This window comes from Aythya fuligula, chromosome 2, assembly GCF_009819795.1.
Source record: "Aythya fuligula isolate bAytFul2 chromosome 2, bAytFul2.pri, whole genome shotgun sequence".
NCBI lineage: Eukaryota > Metazoa > Chordata > Aves > Anseriformes > Anatidae > Aythya > Aythya fuligula.
In genome coordinates, this window is record NC_045560.1 from 114,956,030 (window position 1) to 114,976,846 (window position 20,817).

General features: G+C 37.7%; 1 protein-coding gene across 3 annotated transcripts in view; it reads left to right on the forward strand.

Annotated features, from left to right (window-relative positions):
• Window positions 1-217: 217 nt before the first annotated feature.
• The window catches only part of LOC116485517 (ras-related protein Rab-10-like), a 30,402-nt gene continuing 9,802 nt past the window's right edge, over window positions 218-20,817 (forward strand). For all 3 annotated transcript variants that reach the window (XM_032180952.1, XM_032180951.1, XM_032180953.1), the window contains exons 1-4: window positions 218-411; window positions 5,467-5,527; window positions 6,711-6,849; window positions 15,834-15,923. In XM_032180952.1, coding sequence (XP_032036843.1) covers window positions 267-411; window positions 5,467-5,527; window positions 6,711-6,849; window positions 15,834-15,923 — 435 coding nt within the window. In that variant the 5' untranslated portion in view covers window positions 218-266. The remainder of the gene's footprint in view (window positions 412-5,466; window positions 5,528-6,710; window positions 6,850-15,833; window positions 15,924-20,817) is intronic.

Genomic DNA, 20,817 nt, shown 5'->3' on the forward strand with positions numbered 1-20,817 from the left:
TTAACACAGCCCTGCTCCACAGCCCAGCCTCGCGGTGGAGGCACCACCACCCCAATGGCCGGCACCTCGATCCGTCAGAGGAGCCCTTTGGGGGCACGGGAAGCACCCCCGGCCCCTCAGCCCGACCTCCCCGCCTCTCCCGGCCCTCCTCCCGGCCCGGCTCGGCCCCCAGCCGCTGACGGGCTCGGCGGGCGGAGGGACGCCGGTGCCCGCCCCCGTGGCGGCGCCGAGCTGCGGCCGCGGCCCCCGCAGGGCCCGGCCGTGCCATGGCGGTGCTGGGGCAGGGGCAGCCGGCGCTGCTGGTCAAAGTGGTGATGGCCGGCGAGTCCTGCGTGGGGAAGACCTCCATCGTGCGGAGCTACACGGAGCCCGGCGCGCCTGCCTGCTCCTCCTCCTACCTGGCCACGATCGGTGAGTGCCCGCCCGCCCGGTTATTAAAGCGGAGCCACCGCTGTAGGCGGCAGCAGTTGGCGCTGGTAGACCCAGGGGATTTGGGGTTGTGTCCCCATGCTACCAACCCTGCACCCCCACAGAAGCAGGGTGCCAGGAGCCATCCCCTGCCACCGTGGTCCCGGCTCACAGCGCCTGGGGAGCAGCAAAGCTGGCCCTCCTCATGCTGCAGGTGGTCATCGGTGCGAAGGCTTGCATGGGGCTGCAGTGGTTTTGCTTTTTACAGAAATTTTACGGGTCCCTTGAGCAGGAAATTTTTGTTTTTAAAAGTCTTTGTGTCCGTATTTTATTTTTTTAACCCATTTTCTGTGCTCTTTAACAGAAAGTGTGCACAAGAAATTGCGTCTTCCTATGTTTCAAACATCCCCAGCCCTATATATTTTTCAGTGTGGGAAGGGTTTGCTTAACTCAATAAATAATAGGTAGTATCTATGGCAGCATTTGGTCCTATTTTGTAACAGGGAATACTGGACTTACATGAAATTACTTGACTTGCCCACATGAGCACTGATGAAGCTAAACCCACCCTTTATTTTTCTGCATCTTCTTGCAAAGCATCTTCTGAAACCAACACTGACAAAAAGGGAAGGATGCAACTAGCAGAAATGTAGTGAAATTGATCCTTATAATTTACAGGAGGTTTAACAAGAAAGAGGTTCAAGGAACATCCATGAGAAACATCATGGACATCATAAACATCAGTTTTCTTCATCCATTTTCTATTGGAACTTAGATACGTAACCGTGAGATTGTAATTTTGACACAGATTTTTTTTGTACTCTTAATCCAATCTATCACAGAGTCAAAAACCCCAGCATATCATGATATTAAGAATATATTTCCCCAGTTGTGGGTTAAAAGACTATAAAGAATAGCAAAGATAAAACAGCTTTGTAACCATTATGGGCCAAGATTAACCTTATTTAGTAATAGTAATTTATAGTAATAAAACTTCTTCCTGAAACTTATTCCTGAGTTATTTAAAAACTTCTAAAGCATGTATTTTATCTGAATTATAAATGAATCACCCAAATTTGGTATTTGTTAACTCCATATGATTTTTCAAGTTATTTCTGAAACATGGCATCCCACTTAATTCTATTTTATGAAGCATGTTAGAGTATGGACTTTTAAAATCAATATGATTGTGGGTGAGGGCTATCGAAGTGGTGATGTTGAAGGTGGAAATTCCTTGCTCACAAGGACAGCTACGACCAAGAAAATTGAGTCTTTGCATCATGGTTGTGGTCGGTAATGGTGTAAAGGAAGAAGACTCATCGCAACATTTCAGATTTTTTTGTTCATGATGTCTTCTTCCTCTTTTTCTATGCTATCAAAATAACTGTTTTCACTTGCATGCCTGTCTCACACAAGCTCAGCCAAATGAACCCTATCTGTCATGCAGCCTGTTGAACGTTCGTCTGATGTTAATTGATATTTCACCCTACCTGTCCAGCTGGAACGTTGGTTAGAGTAGAGGGAAGATTATCCAGGCTGTTCGGTTTCTCAGCCATCTGAGTTTCCTGACAAAATCATATGTCACCTCCTTCCTGGGCAACAGAGGGTCATACTCACAGAAGTTAAAGGTTGTCTTGGAACTGCAGAGTCTCATTTCTTTGTCATCATGATTCACAGGTTTGTATTACTAGGAAGAAAAAAAAAAACAAAAACAAAAACTACTGTTACTGCAGGGAAACAAAATTACAAAATTTCTGGTAGGCTCCAGTAGTGAATTTTTCTAAAATAATGTATTTTATGAAATGAAACAAAAAATGTATCCACAGTAAATTTTCATTGAAAGCAGTTTATGTGGCACTTAAATGCTCAAGGATGGGTGCCCTTCCTCCTCCTCAATTATGCAGTTTGGGTAAATTATAAGCAGTTATAGTTTTCTAATTAAACTTATATGCACCATAAGGCAGATGCATTGTATTATGAATAGTAGGCAATGGTAGACTATAAAGAATAAATGTTTTTGTTTAAACAATGGCATTGCATATAACGGCATAGGGAAAGTTTATGAACAAAAACAAACCCTCTTGTATACAAGTGAACAGGATTGTGATCTCACCAGTTGTAAGGTTTTTATTTTGCTGGATTATAGTGGCTGTGGTCAAACAGGAAGGGAAAAACTTCTGTAGAGCTGTGAGTCACTCCAGACTTTCATAGTTGAAAGTGGTTCAACTCCCATTTTAGGATTAAAAAAAAAAAAAAAAAAGATAATTTCATTTTGAAATTTTATTCAAAACACAACTTTTGCTTATATTAAAATGCAAAATGCTCATATTAAAAAATAAAGAAATAAATAAAGATTTGTTATGCCTAAAATACAAGACCAAAGAGTGAAATCGCAAATTGAAGTGATTTATGCATTTGTTTTCAATGCACTATGACAGCCAGTTCTGACGTGTCGATACCCCAATTCTTACTTTACAAGGAAACAAAGTAGAGTTTATCAACAGAAATTAATTACATTGAAGGTAAACACGTTATGTTTATCTCAATGGGAGCTTGGGAGTTGATACCAGCTCCTTATCTCTTCCCAGAGAAAGCTGAAGATGCTGTATGACTGGCTAGGAGCTGCACCGGGGTGTACACTGCTGTCTGTCTGAGTTGCTCAAACTCACATTTTTATCTGTATAAACGTATTTTTGTGCCTTTTATATCAGGACCTTGCCAGCTATATTGGGATGAAAAGTGTTTTGTAATTTTGTAGGCCAGCTGCAGAAGACGTCTCTGAGGAGGACTTTTGCACATGGTCAAAGACTGTTTCGTAGATGCTGAGGGAGGACATGGGCAATTCACAGCTGAATTCCTGTGTGGACAACTATTTTAATGCTTCTTAGACCTAGTTGTCTTCAAGGTCTCTCAGTCCTAATACGTCCACATTTATTATTTTGCAAGTAAAGAAAAGAAATTATTCTCATGGCTATAAAACATATGCATATAAAACTTGGAAATAACAACTAGAATTTGAGCTTGTACCCCGTGTACCCATTCTTGGTTTTATTTGACAGCTTAGAAGAAGCAAGTACAAGCTGTTGCATTCAAATAACGTTCATCTCAAGAGCAGTAATCAATGCTAGCTTCGTTATGTTGATCATATTGTATAGTACACGGGCCTAAAAGCATCTGAAATCTGTGAGCTGTCTTTGGCATTTTATTTCTCATTTTTCTTTTTTGTCTTTTCAATTTGCTAAGTTTGCATGAAATTTCATATAAAGACATGAACAATTCATGCATGCAGAACATATTGACTTCTGTTTTTCACTAACATTCATTGACCTTTTAGGTCAATAAATTTTGAAGTTGACTTAAGAAGTCAATATGCCTTATTTTAATTTAGATTAAGTTTTAGTCTGATTCAGCACTCTGCTTCCCTTTTTATAAATAATAAAAAAAAATCTTATATCAATTTATTATTAAAGTGTATGTCAAATAAAAACTGTTTCTTATGGGTCTGGGAATCCCTAGGTGGAGTGTAATTTTTTGCACCATTTGAAAGTGACTTTCCAGCCTCCCAGTAAGTGCCTTGTCCCTCTCAAGTGCTCTAACATCAATTGTAGAAAGTGATACAGATAATTAAACAAAACCATGTGAATTTCAGGAGCAAATGTTTTCTGTAACGTTTAAATTTCAACTGACATGAGCACATGAGCAAATCTGGCTTAAATTACCTTTCCAGACATTATTATTAATTCCATCAAGGAAGCTTTGTGTAATATTAATTACAGATACCAATTATATTATTTCATCTTCCCTTGCTATTGAAGCTTCAATAAAAATTCATCAAGTGAAGGACATGATTATCATAATAATTTTAAACTCTTTTGCCACATGCACATGAAAATGTTACTACCATTGGAATCTTGCATGTGAACATGTACTCTGCAAAGATTTGCACAAAATGCTTTCAGAAATAAAAAGAAGGGAACATTTCCTTCACTGCATTGATATTTTATTGCCATGAATGCTTTCCTTTTGTATTGACCTTGTGGATTCTTGGCCATGGAGAATGCAGTAGGGCCAGCTACCACAATGCTACCTTACCTTTATTTAATGTAGTTGACTTAATGTAATTGCCTGAATTGCCTGGTTAATTTTCAGGGAGAAAAAAAAAAAAAAAAAAAAAAAGAGAAGGAGAGAAATCAGTGAAATGTATTTCAAATTTCAGCAGGATAGTGAGGAAATACATCACTCCAAGGTAGCAGGTGATAGCAAACAGATTCTAATGTTAAGTTTGGAGCTTCAGCAAGGCACGAATCCAGGTGTGATTTCCCACACTTGTCATCCTAATTTGATAATATAATAAAGCACTATAAATTATAAGGAAAGTATCTTTGAGGAAGGATTTGTAATGTATGTAGAGATGATATTCAGCAGTGATTTCAAGTGCTAGTGGCTGATTTTAGCATTAACACTCTGGCTTTGAGATACACAGAGATAAAGACTACAGAGAAAGCAGAGACAGTTGTTGATTTGAATGAAATCCAGTGTATGCTTGTCTTTGCATTTAACTAATGCAAATAATTTCTATTCCTGTTCATGTAACCCTAGATTATTTTTTTTTAGGGATTTGGGACTGAAGACTGAGAAATGGTATTGTGCGTGTAACAGCTTTGTAAGCATTTGTTGCCAACTATATATAGCCTTTTTGATGAAACTGGAAACAACTGAAATCACCAATGTATTTGCCAAGTATTACTGTGCATAAGCCATGCAACTGCTGTCCTATCATTTGTCTAATAATGGAAATAAGCACATGTCATTTCAGAATACCTGCACCTTTGCTTTGACCTGCCCCTCCATTGTATTTATTGGCACGTGGTTGTCTTCACCACTGAATAATTTCCTTTTACAGCTTCCATTTTGAATGTATATGGTTAGTTTTTCTTTGTTTGATAGAGTTCCTTTTCACCTTCTGTTCAAAATTGCATGATAACTAGAGCTAAGAAACATTCTTCAAAAGCAAATCCATGTTACAAGAAATGTTACAGATTTTCTTCTTTCTTCTAGGCATTGATTTTAAAGTAAAGCCTATAACACTTAATGATACAAGAGTGAAACTTCAAATATGGTAAGTTTTAATTTATATCACAAATGAAAGCCAATTAACGTGCATTACCACATGAAAAATCTCATCTGCTTTTATGTGTGTGCCTGCATTTAAGTGCAACTGTTATGTAGCAGGTCATTTTAAAATTTTAATTTCGGATAGGGGAGCATATTTTTTGCGTTAACTAAATTTTTTTTTTTTGCATTAACTTTCTTTTTAACTAAAGTAAGATAAAAAGAGAGTTGTTGCTAGATTGCTTTAGCAATAAAACTTTGCTGTTAACAGCATGCACACAATGCAGATCTACAAACCATATTAAGTATATTTAATTGTATGAGAACATTGAGGGAAGTGACAAAGCAAGAAAATGTTATGTTTCATTACCCAACAAATGCAGGCTCAAATGACTGAAAACTATTCAGATGAATCTTTGGGAACTTACACTCCTTTTTTGTTTGTTTGTTTTTGAGGCTTTTCTAAATGGTATATAGGAATGCAGACAGCTATGTCTACAGGCATCCAATACAGACAGTTATCTATAGTTATCAGTATTTAATTCTCAAGGAGTAACTCTGTATCTGAATTATCTGACCAGTGTTAGATATACAGTTACTCCATCTCAGGTTCTAATACAAAAGTTTTGAAGGCTTGTTGGCAGCTTTCTCAAGGCATAATTGTGTGTAGGAATCTCTGCATCCCAGTATATTACGTTTCATTTCAAATACCTGTCTTCCATCTAAACCAGATCACTTTCTGTGTCACAGTTTACAAAGTACTAGTCAGAGTGTAGGATGTCATCTGACACCTGCAGTGCTTGTACTCCAGATTTTATTTATTTTTTTTGCCACCTGAGTTGAACTCATCTTGCTGATTAACTATGTACAAGGAAGTGAACTTGAACTGTGTATAAAGTGGTGAGCTTGAAGTTACACTCAGACTTCAGTCACTGGGTTAGCTTTCCTAGTAGGGCTGTGTTACTCAACCTAAACTTCAGTGTATTTCTTTGACTGCTAAACATACTTGAAACCTGGCACCCAGATTTCCTCCCATCCTTATATTCACTTGTTCCTTCCATACATGGTTCAAAATGTATTCAGCTCTGGAAAATAAAGTGATTTTTCTTGAAGGGAGGGGTTCTACAGTTTATTCATTGATTTTAAATTTATTTATGTATTTATTGGTGACTTTTTATGGTTTCTTTCAGGGATACTGCTGGCCAGGAACGTTTCCATACGCTTAGTACTAGCTATTTTCGTGGAGCACAAGGCTTTGTGCTTGTATATGACATCACAAATATGGACAGTTTTCAAGGCATCACAAGCTGGATGAAAGATATCCATGAGGTAAATATATTTCACAGCAGTTGACCTTTTAATGAAGGTAGTTAATGAATTACTGCAGTTAATGTTTTAAATGACTGCACAAAATTTATTGTTGTTCTTGGAGCTGTATGTTTCTAACCACAATTTCTTATATTTAATTCAGCACACGGTATGATAGTAAGCTTAATGTTATGTGAAACTGAAGGACCGGGTAGATTATCCAGAGCAACCCCTTGCTGATACAGGAGTGTTTTCTGAAGTACGTTTAAAACACATCTTCAAATCCAGTTTCACATATACTATGTTACAGTGCTCTTGTCACCGGTGTGGCTGTTCACAAGACCTACAAGCCAATCTCCATGAGTTTCTCCCAGGATTTTAATTAGCTTCAATGTCAAAATTCCATATAATAATCAGTGATTGCCCTTTCCTAATTGTATTACTTTTTATGTCATCACCTCATCCCAAAAATCATATTAAGCAAATCAAATGAAACATCCTGTTTTTCTTTGCTGTATATTCCCATGTGAGAATGGGAGGAAATAGCAGAGAGCAGGGTCAGCCCTTTTTTGGTGCAGCAAACTGTTGGTTTAGTTCATCTGCTTGTGGTACTGCAGCCAGAAAAGTCTGTTTGCATGTGACATAGGAAGGGATTCAGCAGTGCATGACTGCCAGGCAGGGAGCATGTTCCTACAAACTTGCCTGCATGTGAAAGTTTGCTCCTGTTGTGCTGCTTCTGGAGCTTGTTAGACCCCTCTGAGCTTCACTCCACCTCACTAATGTGGTGAAAAATTAACACAGCAAAAACAGTTGTGTAGTTTTCCGCTGTGTTAGTGAGCTTAAGAGGTTCATAGAAAGGTCTGGCAGTTTATGGAGTTGTCATAAGGGAGAGGAATAGGAAGGCTGGGAGAAGAATGTGTGGGAACAAGGTCAGGAAGGAGCTAGGGAGGAAATTGTCAGGCATCAGATCACTGAGCTGCCTGTAAACCAGTGCCAGGAGCCTGTATTCATAGAATCATGGAACGCCTTGGGTTGGAAGGGACCTTAAAGATCACCTTGCTACAACTCCATTGCCATGGGCAGGGACACCTCCCAGTAGACCAGGTTGCCCAGGGCCTCATCCATCCTTGAACACTTTGAACACCTCCAGGGATGGGGCATCCACAACATTTCTAGGCAGACTGTTCCAGTGCCTCACTACCTTCTGAGTGAAGAATTTCCTCCTAATTTCCATATAATTTAAATCTTCCCTTTTTTAATTTAAAATCATTCCCCCTTTTTCTGCCATTAGCGGTCTGAATAATATTTCTCAGTCCCTCTTGATGTGTGCTGTTGGGTAGAGATAGGTCTATTTTCTATGTATTGACACAAAAAGTTTATAGTTAGTATGGCTGCGTAAGAATCCAAACAAGATAATGCTCTTTGTTGATTAAAATCAAGTAAACATTCAGGCAGGTTTTTTTATAATACTTACAGCCTCTGCAAACTGGTAGGAATATGACATGATGGATGGATGGATGGATGGATGGATGGATGGATGGATGGATGGATGGATGGATGGATGGAAGGAAGAGCTCATCTTGGAAAAGCAGGCTCTGAAAGAAAAACATCGAAGACATCCTTTTCTCTTGTCACACCTTCAGTATACAGATGAATTAATGAACTATGTATGGTCATATATCCCATAATACGTACTTTGGGTATCTTATACTGTTGGTAGGACATTGCATTTACATTGCTTCAGTATTAAGAACATTACTATCTATGATGACCTAGTACAATATTATCCTTGACCTTATGGCTATCTTAGAAGTCTTACTGTCAACAGAGTGTAACTTAAATAATGTTTTACAAAGGAGACTTGATGAAAATATCCTAAGTGGCTTGTCTGCACACAACTTCACACATGTTTTATCATTATGTTAAGGAAAGCATGTTCCCTTCTGTTAGGCAAACCAACAAAAGTAACAACTGGATGAGCTATGATTTAACTGAGCACACAATCTGACAGTAGGCTTACTGTTACCTGAAGCTGAAAGTGTAGATTATCCATATATATCCATTGATATATCTCCATGGATAGCATTGACACAGCAGTCCCAATGAGAGAGCAGCCTGGACAGCAGGCTGACCATGAGCCAGCAATGTGCCCTTGTGGTCAAGAAGGCCAATGGTATCCTGGGCTGCATTCAGAAGGTGAAGGGAGGTGATCCTGCCCCTCTACTCAGCTGTGGTGAGGTCTCACCTGGAGTATTGCATCCAGTTCTGGGCTCCCTAGTACAAGAGGGACATGGAACTGCTGAAGCAAGTCCAGAGGAGGGCTATGAAGACAATGAGAGGCCTGGAGTACCTGTTGTATGAGGACAGGCTGAGAGAACTGGGCCTGTTTAGCCTGAAAAAGAGAAGACTGAGGGCAGACCTCGTCAATGTATGTAAATATCTGAGGGGAGAATGTCGAGAGGATGGAGCCGGTCATGTGCCCAGCAACTGGATGAGAGACGATGGGCACAAACTGAAGCACAGGAAATTCTGGCTGAATATGGCAGGGCACTTCTTTGCTGTGAGGGTGACAGCACTGGAACAGATTGCCCAGAGAGGTTGTGGAGTCTCCTTCTCTGGAGATACTCAAAACCAGCATAGATGCCATCCTGCACAACGTGCTCTAGGTGATCCTGCTCAGCAGGGGTTTGGACTAGATAATCTTCAGAGGTCCCTTCCAATCTCAGCCATTCTGTGATTCCGTGATATATATACACATATATATGTATGAAATATTTATCTAACTTCATACTGCCTCCAAAGGGGTCATTTTGCCCTATCATCTTTAATACATCAACAAGATAGTTGATTCACAAGGGGAGGGAAGGATGGGAAGAGCACTTGTAGCCAGAGTCCTACAGTGGTAAAGCTTAGATCTGCTCGAATCCATCAGGAAATCACACCTGCATGAGCCTGCTTTCTGGTCATGACATGTAAAAGTTTTCATGTAAACATGCTCAAGCTATTAATAATTGCATTGTTTAATCTTATCCCCAAAATTACTTCCTTGTTTTAAAATAAAAAAAAAAATATATCAAACAATTTCTAGGAATGTAAATTGCATGATTGATTGTACCAATCTTAAAACTAGCAGTTAGTGAGTGTTGTAATGGAGCTAGATAATAATAAAAAATAATTTAATCATAGTGTAGTATCAATTTCTGAACTGTCTTGGTGTAAATATGTGGGACTTTTCATTGTAAAAGAAGTGTTTCTAAGCAATAACTGTTACAACATAGGGCATATCATGAAAATTAATTACTTGCTGGAGCATATCAATATTCCTTGAATTTGCTTTGGTCTGTACATGCAAACCAGTATTTAATTCCCCACAGATGCCCAGTATCAAAGTGGCTGTTACTACAGCATCCTTAAAAATAAAAATAGTAAAAAAAAAAAATAATAAAAAAGGAAACAGGTACAGGTTTTGTTAAAAGACAGATTGTTAGGTAAAGTTTATACCTGAACCAATCAAACAGGATTTTTGAGGTGATTCAGTTATTACAATTGCACTCTTGCTTTTTAATTCTTTTTACACAGAGCTTTTAAATTGAAGGATTTTTAAAAATCTGTTCAGTGCGCTAAGCTATTTTTATTTTCAACTGCTGTAAAAATCTAAGCAGTTTAGCATTCTTAGAAACTCCACTGATTTTAGAAAAACTGGTCAGTCAGTGCTATTGCAATCAGATTGCCAGTAATGTTATCATTGTATTTAAATTATTTTAAGTTTGGAATATGGCAACTCTCCTATTAAAAATGAATTATTGTTTAAGGAAATTCAAGACATAACTATAGTTTTGTACCTGTATTGTTCTAACATTTGTGCTCAGTACTAGAGCAGAACTAAGTAACAGGATTGTATATAAAAAGGTTACTAGAATAATATACTCACAACTGAGCATTGTAGGACTTCATTGACAAATCCAGTACAGGTATATTGGATTTGTAATGCACTCATTAGGAGCATGATCATTGCAGGAAAATTACTTTAGAACCTGCAACCATTCTTTATTCATAGGTGATACCGTATTTATTGTTTCGTTTTGTTGTGTTTTTTTTTTTTCCTCTAGACTGTTGAGTTCAGAAAGGCTGATTCTATTTGGCTGTTAAAAATCAAATACAAGTAACTGTGTACCAAATCCATTTGCAGAAAGCAGTTCTTTTCAGGATGTGTTGAAGAAGATCCCAGTTAACATAATGGCAAAAAAATTACTCCCAGTAGTAAATCCTTAAAAAGGTTCCCAGAGAGCATCTGGATCTCTGGAGATGTGTAAAATTCAGTTCCACAGGGCCTTGAGCAACCTCATCACATGACTTCAAAGTTGGGCCAGTTCTGAGCACGGGGTTAGACCAGATGACTTCCAGAAGTCCTTACCAACCTGAATCACTCCATGATTCACACATGGGGTATGGGTCACCAGAAACTTTGACATAGATGGCAGGCCCTGGTTTTCTTTGTGCTAGTTTCCTGATGTGGCCATGAAGATGGCATTACCAGTTCCTAACAATTACCTTTGTGCTGGAAATCATGTGCAAGAACTGGTTGATGTAATCTGGTGTTTTTATAATACACTGGCTTTCTTCTTGTGGTATCTGAAATAAGTGACCCCTCAACCAGGATATTGGATGTATGGGTGTGGTGAACAGAACCTTTTCTGGTTCTGTGCAATGCGATGCATCTGAGAGTTAGGATCTTGGAAAGTATATCTGCATCATATTTAAATAAAAGCTCCACAGCAAAATGCTTTGCAAATGTAAATTAGTTTGACTTCAAATTGCTCTGAGTTTTTCTTCTTCAGATGGGAAAGCCTGGTGCCAAAAGGATTGAATTCGTAGATGAGTTTGTTGTTACGACTCTGATTAGAACTGAAAATTTCTTGTCCTTGTCATTTTGCTAAATTGCTCTATCTCTAATCCCAGATTGGTTTGAGGATAAATTGGTTTATGTCCAATCAAGTCTAAGTTTGTTAATAGATAAACCAATTCCACCACTTGTACAATTCCACCAAAACCCAGAAATGAGGCATTTGTAACTGAGGTCAAAACATGGCCCTTGGAAAAATATGTGGAAAGAGTTATCTGTGAGAATCGTAATTTGAACACTGCAAATGATGCTGTCAAAGAGAATGTGGGGACACTGTATTCTTAACAAATTATTCTTCATTAGTAGAAGGGGTAAGTTCTTTGTATCGTTGTCTATTAAGTAGGAGGAAGAAACTTCCTTGCCTTATGACCTTCCCCAGCTCTGCCTTCATCTCGCTGCATGCTGATCTCATCTTCATATCTGAAAAATTACATTAATGCTACTCATTTTCCTTACATACAAACTAGTGAAGCATTACAATAGTGTTTTTATCAGATCTGGGTTCTGTTTCACTGTTTGGACCTGCAAGCAAACTTCCATTTCCCTTTCAAGCTGTAATCAGTGATTACCAAAACAGTACAGCCCTGTACAGCTATGCTGTGGAAACATGGTGGAAGGAAAAGGAAAAAGTAATGCTTCACCGGATAGATGCAAAGAGGAGTCTGGATGAGCTTTGGATTAATAATGCTCAGCGTGCTGCAGGGGGCAGGCTGAGGCCACCCGTTCACAGTAGGGTCTGTTCTCACCATTTAAGTGAAGGGATGGTCTCCCAGTAAGCTGTAAGTACACATGTGATGCCGTTCTCTTTCCAAACAGATGTTTGTGCTACTTTTGACGTATAAATTCACATGTCTGTGAAAAGTTTCTCTGCAGAATGAGAAAAAGTGCAGAAAAACATCAAAGAAAAAAGAATACATACAAAAAGAATGAGCAAGGCATTCTCCATATTGCACTCTTGGTTTCTCTTACTACCTACATAGTCAAGGTGACTTAGAATATGCATTTACCAGGTTGAACACACAGGTTAGGTAAAAGTTAAGCGGTCCTGTAGTTATTTAGGGCCAGGGATGGATGGCTGCTGCTGGAGCAGGCTGCATGAGCACACGATGGTGTTACCTGATGTGAGTCATGTTCCTAGTCTGGTCTGTGGCACCACTGAGATTGTGGCTATGGTGCTGCTCCCTCATGTGGCCACCCAACACAGCAGCTGGCAAGCAGCAGCCTGGCTTCAGCTTTTGCCAAAACCTGGTGACTACAAACTCTTCCAAACTGGTCAAAACACTTGGTTGGCCTCAATAAATCTCACAACTTCAAATTTCGGAGAAAAATAGGGTGTTGATGTAGCCTTTTTGGACATAAAATACATTTATATATATATATATATATAGGCTAGGTTTTCTCCAAGTTTGTACTTTTTAATTTGAATTATCAGTGGAATATGAACTTTGAAATGTTAAAAGCAGAATAAAAACTGAGGAGAGTCAACCAAAACTCTGGATGTATTTTTGAAATACCAAGACAAAACATTTTTTTTTTCACTGCTCAAAAAAAGAAATTTTCTCTTTTTTTTTTTTTTTTTTTTTTCTTTTTGCCTTGATTAAATTTTGATAGTACTTTTCCATGACATGGGAGAAATGCTTCCTGACTCCGTTAGCTGGCTTACATAATAGCGTCTTAACAACTGTAAAATAATCATCCTCTTTTTAGCTATAGATTTTGCATTTGCAAGGCTTATTCCTACGCTATAAATAAAAGAGGATGAAAATACACAGTGAGCTTTTAGAAGCACTGAAGAGCCATATTTTTGGCCGATGGAAATCAGTGTACCTCTGCAGTTTTTATGCCAACTGAGCACATGGTCAAGCTTCTGCCTACTCATATTGAGGTATTTTTTTAAGACTTCATCTGCACAATCAGTTTTCAAAATTTAAAATTAAGGTAATTTTTGTTTATATCCTTTAGTTTTCTAAAAGGAAGAAACTTCAAGATATTAACTTTAAAAAAAATCCAGTCAAAGTGAAAATTCATAATGAAATTGTATTAATGTAGAAATACAGTTATTTATGAAAGTAAATACTGAAAGGCCTGGTATTTAGACCCTTCAGATGTTTTTATTATTTGAAATTGTGTAGAAAGAACATTTCCACTTTAAAAAGTTGTGCTGTTTGTGCAGAAATACACAACAGGATGGATTTCATGTTTTTGCACAGAAAGGATGCTAGCATTTTCTTTTGACCTTTTGCTTCAGAGTGAAGTCAAATGTCACTGGTAAAACCCTCAGCTGCATACAGCCTTCTTTCAAATAAAAAGTTGATTACATGATGAGATTAAATTGTCTATTTACTCTACCCTATTTTAAGGACTGATGTATGCAATTTTATGTAGGAGAACCATTCACCTTAATGAGTAAAGCTCCAGCGCATTCTGGAACAGCCAACATTTTGGTCTATTAATCCAGGTTAGACTGATTCATTATTTTTGGCCTGTACTTTATACTCTTATGATGAGCTTACTTCATTTTAATACTGCATTGTCTTGAACATCAGCTGTGGTTATGAAATGAGATTAGCTGACTCTAAAATGAGAGTGGATTAAAAAAGTGAAATGGTGTTCCTTAATAATAAATTGTGCCCACTGCTGTACTCTTCAAATGAGGCAACTTAGTTGTAAAAGAGAGGGGAAAAAAAGACAAAAAATAACGATTCTGTCATCCTTTAATGAATAGAGATTTTTCTTTAAATTTCTCTGTCGGGGGTACTTGTGTCCATGTGCAGCTGTGAGTGCTCTGGGGAAGAGGGTTGTCTGTGCCTGTTTTTGTCTTAGGGTACAGATTCTGAGAATTGTGGTTGTGAATGCTCAAAGTGTTTGGCTTCTTCTGATACCGGAATTGTAGTGCAGCTGTAATGATGAATTATCAGTGTTCTCTTGTTGCTTATTTGGAGATGAGGCATCTTCTGTCACATTGGGTAGGTGAATATACTTGCATATACCTGTTCCTTTCAGTCTTTCCACAGAAAAATTTTCAAGCTATTAGCTAGTTTTAATCCTCTCTGAAAGAGATAGAGACACCCTACGGCTTTATTAGTATTATAAAAATTAAGAATTTATTAGGGATCAGAGATTTCATCAGCATCCTTGTAGAGAGATCTGTAGCATGAGATCAAACTATCTGAATCGTCAGAGGAGCTGTGAGAGCATTTACTTTCAGAATATGTCATGGGATCAGATCACATGTGCATTGTCTCTAGACTAAGACCCTCAGCTTCCTCCATTGAAGCATCAAAAGTGGTTTTAAATACTGTGTTTTTCACAACAACTGTCAGTTTGCAATTTCCACATTCTGTTGCTGAACTGTTCCGTTTCCCTGTCATTATTCCAGTCATGTAGAGTTACAATGGCTTATCTTAAAATAACACTGATGTAAAGCATCCAGAGTCATCATGTACGTAACTGGATTAGTGGAACGAAGGATAGAGACAAGGTCAAAAAGCTAGATTTTTCTTCCTTCTGAAATCAATGAGGTTTTAAAATTTTTACTTCATTAAAAATCTATTGCCTTCTTCTGAGTGTCTTGGAATAATCAAACTTTTATGTTGAGTTTGAGCACCTTGAATGTAATTTTACTGTCTGTGTGCAAAAGTGAAGTACAGAGAGGTGCTCTTTCAGGTGCAGCAAATTCTTTCCTTTTTTCCCTTTGAGTGCCAGATGTAGACCTGACTAACATGCTAATCCATGAACCCATTACTTCAGGGAGGGCAGTGTCTGCGACTTTGGGGCATTTCCAGTCACTTTAAAACCTCAAGATCAAGCATTCATCAGAAGACAGCACCCACGCACCATATACTTTATACCGCATTGAAAGATGTTCCAAATTATGCCCTGTGCTTGTAAGCGGCTTTTCTCTGCTCCGTGCAGTCTTGATGTTTTCCTCAGAATCCTGTGAACTCATGAAAAATGTTTCCACAGATGAAAAGGTCAGGACAGAATTTAGCCTTTACTTTCAAGGGAATAGTGCTGAAGGTTAGTGTGAGTTGAAGGTGAAAGGCTTACGTTGTTTGCTTTTTTCCTAACATGACACTTACTAATGCTGGTTCTCTTTCAGAAAGCAGGTGATGAAGTGGACATAATACTGTTGGGCAACAAGTGTGATAAGGAGTCTGAACGTGTAGTTCCAAAACGTAAAGGAGAAAAGGTATCATTGATCATTGGTGCTTTCTTCTGCTGAGTATCTTAGTATGTGACTATGAACTACTACACTGAAAGTGATAAAAGGCTCCTGGGTTCCAAAAACTCTGTTAGAAATAGCTCCAGAAGAACAATGTCATTCGTTGTGTTTTGTGTTTTGTTGTTTGTTTGTTTGTTTGTTTTTAAATATATGTACAGAAATTCATTAAATATCTCCTAGTTGCTCTCTTCAGAATACTGATTCTTATTTTAAAAGTTACAATGAACTTAAATAGTTTCAGGCATTATGGTAGAAATTGTATTTTTCAAATTATATTTACAAAGATTTTAGAATCTACATTTCCAGAGTACTGTTGTAATGTGGAATGCTAAAATATAATGCAAAGTACATTCTGCATCATTTTTATAGTACTTGATGTACTTATCAATGATTTTTTGCTACAGTCTGACTGTAAAGAGCTATTCTGGCAGCCTGTGCACTGTGATCTTCATTGTTTATAAATAGCTCTAAATAATACTGTACAGATACATTTAGGGGACATCCAGCTACCCTCCTAGTTCTAACTGTGTGGGTTGTACAGCTAAGATTATAGTTTAATTATAGTATAATATAGTTTAGACTATAGAAGAAGAACTGGTAAGTGGGGAGTACTGTTTTAAAGGCGATGGCAAATGACCGTCACTGAGAACCTGTCAGGAAATCCAGGAGGCATGCAGTGGCAGAAGAAACTGTGGTGTTGACTTAATGTTGCAGTTTAGCTTGGAGTATATACCAGTAATTTTTGCAGCTGAAAATTGTATGCATCTGTTGTATGTATGTTGGAACAAACCCTTCTACTATGCATTTAGGCACGGTGAGTCAGCAGGTTATACTGTGTTTGAGGAAAAGAACACTGATAATTTCTTGCCAATTATATAATTCCAGATTAAGAAACTTTAAAAAATAGCATAAGGTGTACTGTATCTGTGTACACGGAATAAGGTTGCTGAAAAATACATGTATACTCTAACTCAAGGAATACAATGTTATAAATCTGAAGGCTCACTGGATGCATGTGCACAAGAGGGCAGTATTAGGGTTTTGCATATGGTATTAACAATGACTTTTTCTGACTTCTGCATCCTTAACGATGCAATCAAAATTTCTCTTAATGCAGTCTTTTTGTTGAGAAACAAGTCATTACCCCCTCACCACTGTGTCTGCTTTCCAGATTTCTCCTGTGTTCTGAGGCAGCTCTTCAGTTATACTATTTTTCTTTTTATGTGATGTTAAAATGCTAGAGAATCTGACTGAGCTAGCTGGAGAAAGATTGCATTAGCAGAGGGTAAGCTAATATTCTTCTCTCACTCCGAGAAAGGAAATACCATATTAAGAGGGGAAAATGGTTTAATGCAAACTCTGCCACATAATAATTCGCACTTATATATTTCATATTGCCCTGTGAGTATAAGCTGTAAGCATTGTTCTGCTCAGAATTTTGCACAGATCAAAGGATTCTCCGGGAATCTTACCATGGATTTTGGCATTTCCGTAACAAGCTGTCATAACTGAGTGGTCATGGTATGCCCGTGTAAAAACTAATTTAATACAGAGAAATTATATTTTTAAAGCTTGTTTTTGTAATTGTATCATTTTGGTCACTCATAAGTTGACATACTTAATTTTAACACTATGAAGTATTTTCTTAGATTAATAACTTTTATTTATTCATTTTGAGAAAAGTTTGAATTCAACCTTTTTGGGGCTCCTCCTCCAATTCCCCTCTTCCCCAAACAAATAACATTATTTTTCTCATTGAAAAATAAGTAAAAAAGCTGAAGGTTACATAATTTGGTAGAATGTGCCCATTTTTCTTGTCACATCTTTCTAACAGAAATAGACAAATGTGTTTGCTTGTTTGTTTTCCTTTTTGCTCTTCATGTGCCTGACTTCAGAACTGATTTTACAGGTAAATATGCGTGAAAAAAAAATACTCCACAGTGCTAGGAATATTACAGACAAATCTCTGTGATTCAACACTAAGAAATCATAGCAGCATTTTACTAGGAATTACCATATTTTTAGTTAAAAGAAATAAACAGTTGGAATTAAACTTAGCTTTGGAAGAGATACTGGCAATTATTTATTTATTTGTTTGTTTATTTATTTTGTGAGACATGAGCTTATTTCACTTGAGATCTCCAAACTGTTCTCAAGGATGATATAAAATAATGTTTCCAAGTAGCATGATCACCACCAGTTTGGTATTTAGTTTTATTTACAGATTTATTCAAGATATTCCTGACAGTTAAAAAAAAAAAAAAAAAAAAAAAAAAAAGGTAAAAATTCTTAGAGTGTGCCTTTCCAGGTTGTTTGAGGTAGATTAGCCAAAGCTCATACTTGCTGCTGCATTAATACTGGGCTGATGGTATGGGTTGTTTTTTTTCATTTATGTACATTTGTAGACAACTTGCTTGCCACTATACTTAGTAGAATTGGAACAGTACATACATTAATGCATACGTTTGTGGAGTCTCCCTCTTTGGAGGAGAGGCTCAAAAGCCATTTGGCTCAAAAATGTCCAAAAGCCATTTGGACATGGTCCTGTGCAACCTACTCCAGATGGCCCTGCTTCAGCAAGGAGGTTTGACCAGGTGACCTCCAGAGGTCCCTTCCAACCTCAGCCATTCTGTGATTCTCTGATTAATCTTCTCTATTCGGTGTTCTTTATTCATTCTTGTTGATTTATTAAATCCTTATCCAACCATTTAAAGGACAAGGATGTGATCTGAAATGTTCAACAGAGGGCAAATCCCGTGAGCCACCCTGATTGCCTTTTATGATACCAGGAAATGAGGATGTGGATAAGGGAATAGCAGTGGTTTTGATACATTTTGAATTTAATAAGGCTTTTGTCACTTCCTCGCATGGCATTCTCACTTGAAAGCTAGGAAATGTGGACTAGATGCAAAAGGTAGTAATTGAAGGCTGTGTAGTTGGTAGTAATGAGCAGAGTACATCAGAGGTCTGTGGTGGGACTCTGGTTGTTCAACATCTACATCAGTGATCTGATGACAGAAGGAGATTCGCATGTGATATGAGATTTAGGGTTGTTACCGGCACACCAAATGGTAGAACTTCAATTCTCTAGGACCCTGATGAAATTCAGTACAGAGAAGTACAAAGGTTGCCACCTGGAAGGGAATAATCGCAGGCATCAGTACAAGCAGGGAGTGATTGCCTGAATTACAGCTCTGTTTCAGAGCACTGTCAATGTACAATGAACACCAGCTCAAATATAAGTCAATGGTATCCTCGCATTGCAAAAAAGCATGCTGGACTACAGTTAGGAGGATAATGGATGGCAGATCTGGAGAAATTATTACCCCTGTCTTTTTAGTGCTGTCAAAACCACATGGAATGTTGAGTTAGTTCGGGCTGCCCCGTTTCAAGAATGATGCTGAGATAGTAGAGAAGGTCAGACAAATAACTGAGGTCCAGTGGAAGCAATGCATGAGAGCTGAGGGAGCTGGGTAAAGAGGATGCTGAGGAGCAGTTACTGGTCTACAGCAATTGACGTGTAGTTAAAAGGATGGCTGAAAAGGACTCTTCTGAATACTGGCAGACAATAAAGCAAATGGCAATGGACACAGATCCTGGCTTGGGAAGTTCAGGTTGGAGATGAGGAGAACCAATTTCACTAAAAGGGTGGTCTAGCCATGGAAGAGTGTCCCAGAAAACTTGCAGAATCTCCATCCTTGGGGGATTTCAAGGGTCAGGTAGGCAAAGCTATGGTTGACCCTATGTTATATGGGCAGTAGTCCCATTTCAAGTGGGGTTATCTTTCCAACTGATTTCTGTGATTCCGCGATTCAAATGGTGTGTGTTTATCAGAGTTTCTACACAGGTAGACTCTAGATGTCTATTACATGACACAAGAAAGAAAAAAGGAATATTTAATAGTAGAACCCATGTACTTTATAAATTATGAAGCAGTCTTCCCCATTTTATTAGCCCAGTATTTTAACTACCTGTATTTTTCCTTATGAACCATAATGAATCATTGTTTACCATTGACACTTGCTAACAGTAATGTGATCTTATTTTTTTGCTACAAGTTGCTACAGTATCTAAAACTGTTCATTGCAGTCAGCAGGAGTTTCGAATCTCTCATGAAGCAGTCTGTTTTAAGAAACAGAAATGTTCTTCATTTTCAAAATTATATTTCATTACAGTATTTTGGAAAATAAACCATTTTGCTAACCTTTTTCCACCTTTAAAATAGCCTTCATTATAACATTACTAAAATTCTGCATATCAATTCTTATGCTTTCATGCCTTATTTTTGAATTTTTTAAAGTTAGCTCTAGAGCACATTGAACACAAGTATAACTGCCAGCATTAGACTTTTTATCCTAATGAAGAACATTACAAATAAATTAAGTGGTCAGTAATTACAGGATTTTGTATACAGTATAAGCAGTAGGAGTATTTTCTTTCACTGAGATTGCCTTCTCCAGATGTGTAGTTAGAGATTTTTCATTGCAAAGGGAATAAAATAGGCCTTCTACTAAGTTTTTTTTTTTATTATTATTATTTTTTTTTCTGGCAAATATTCTCAACTTAGCCTCTCCCCATGGTCAACTGTTTTTCTCCATGTATTTGACAGTATAAATTAGAAGAAGTTCAGGACCTTAAAAAGCTCTGAATTTTGTAGTTCCTTTTTCCTCATGCCAATATGTATCCATCCAGCTGTAAGAGAGGTATGCTGGAATTGAGGGGACACAAAAAATAAAAATAAAAATAAAAATAAAATAATTAAAAATAAATAAATAAATAAAATTAACCAACATAATATCTGTACTGTAGATTTATTCTAAGTATTTTCTTGGTTCTCCTATTACCATAATATATTTTCACA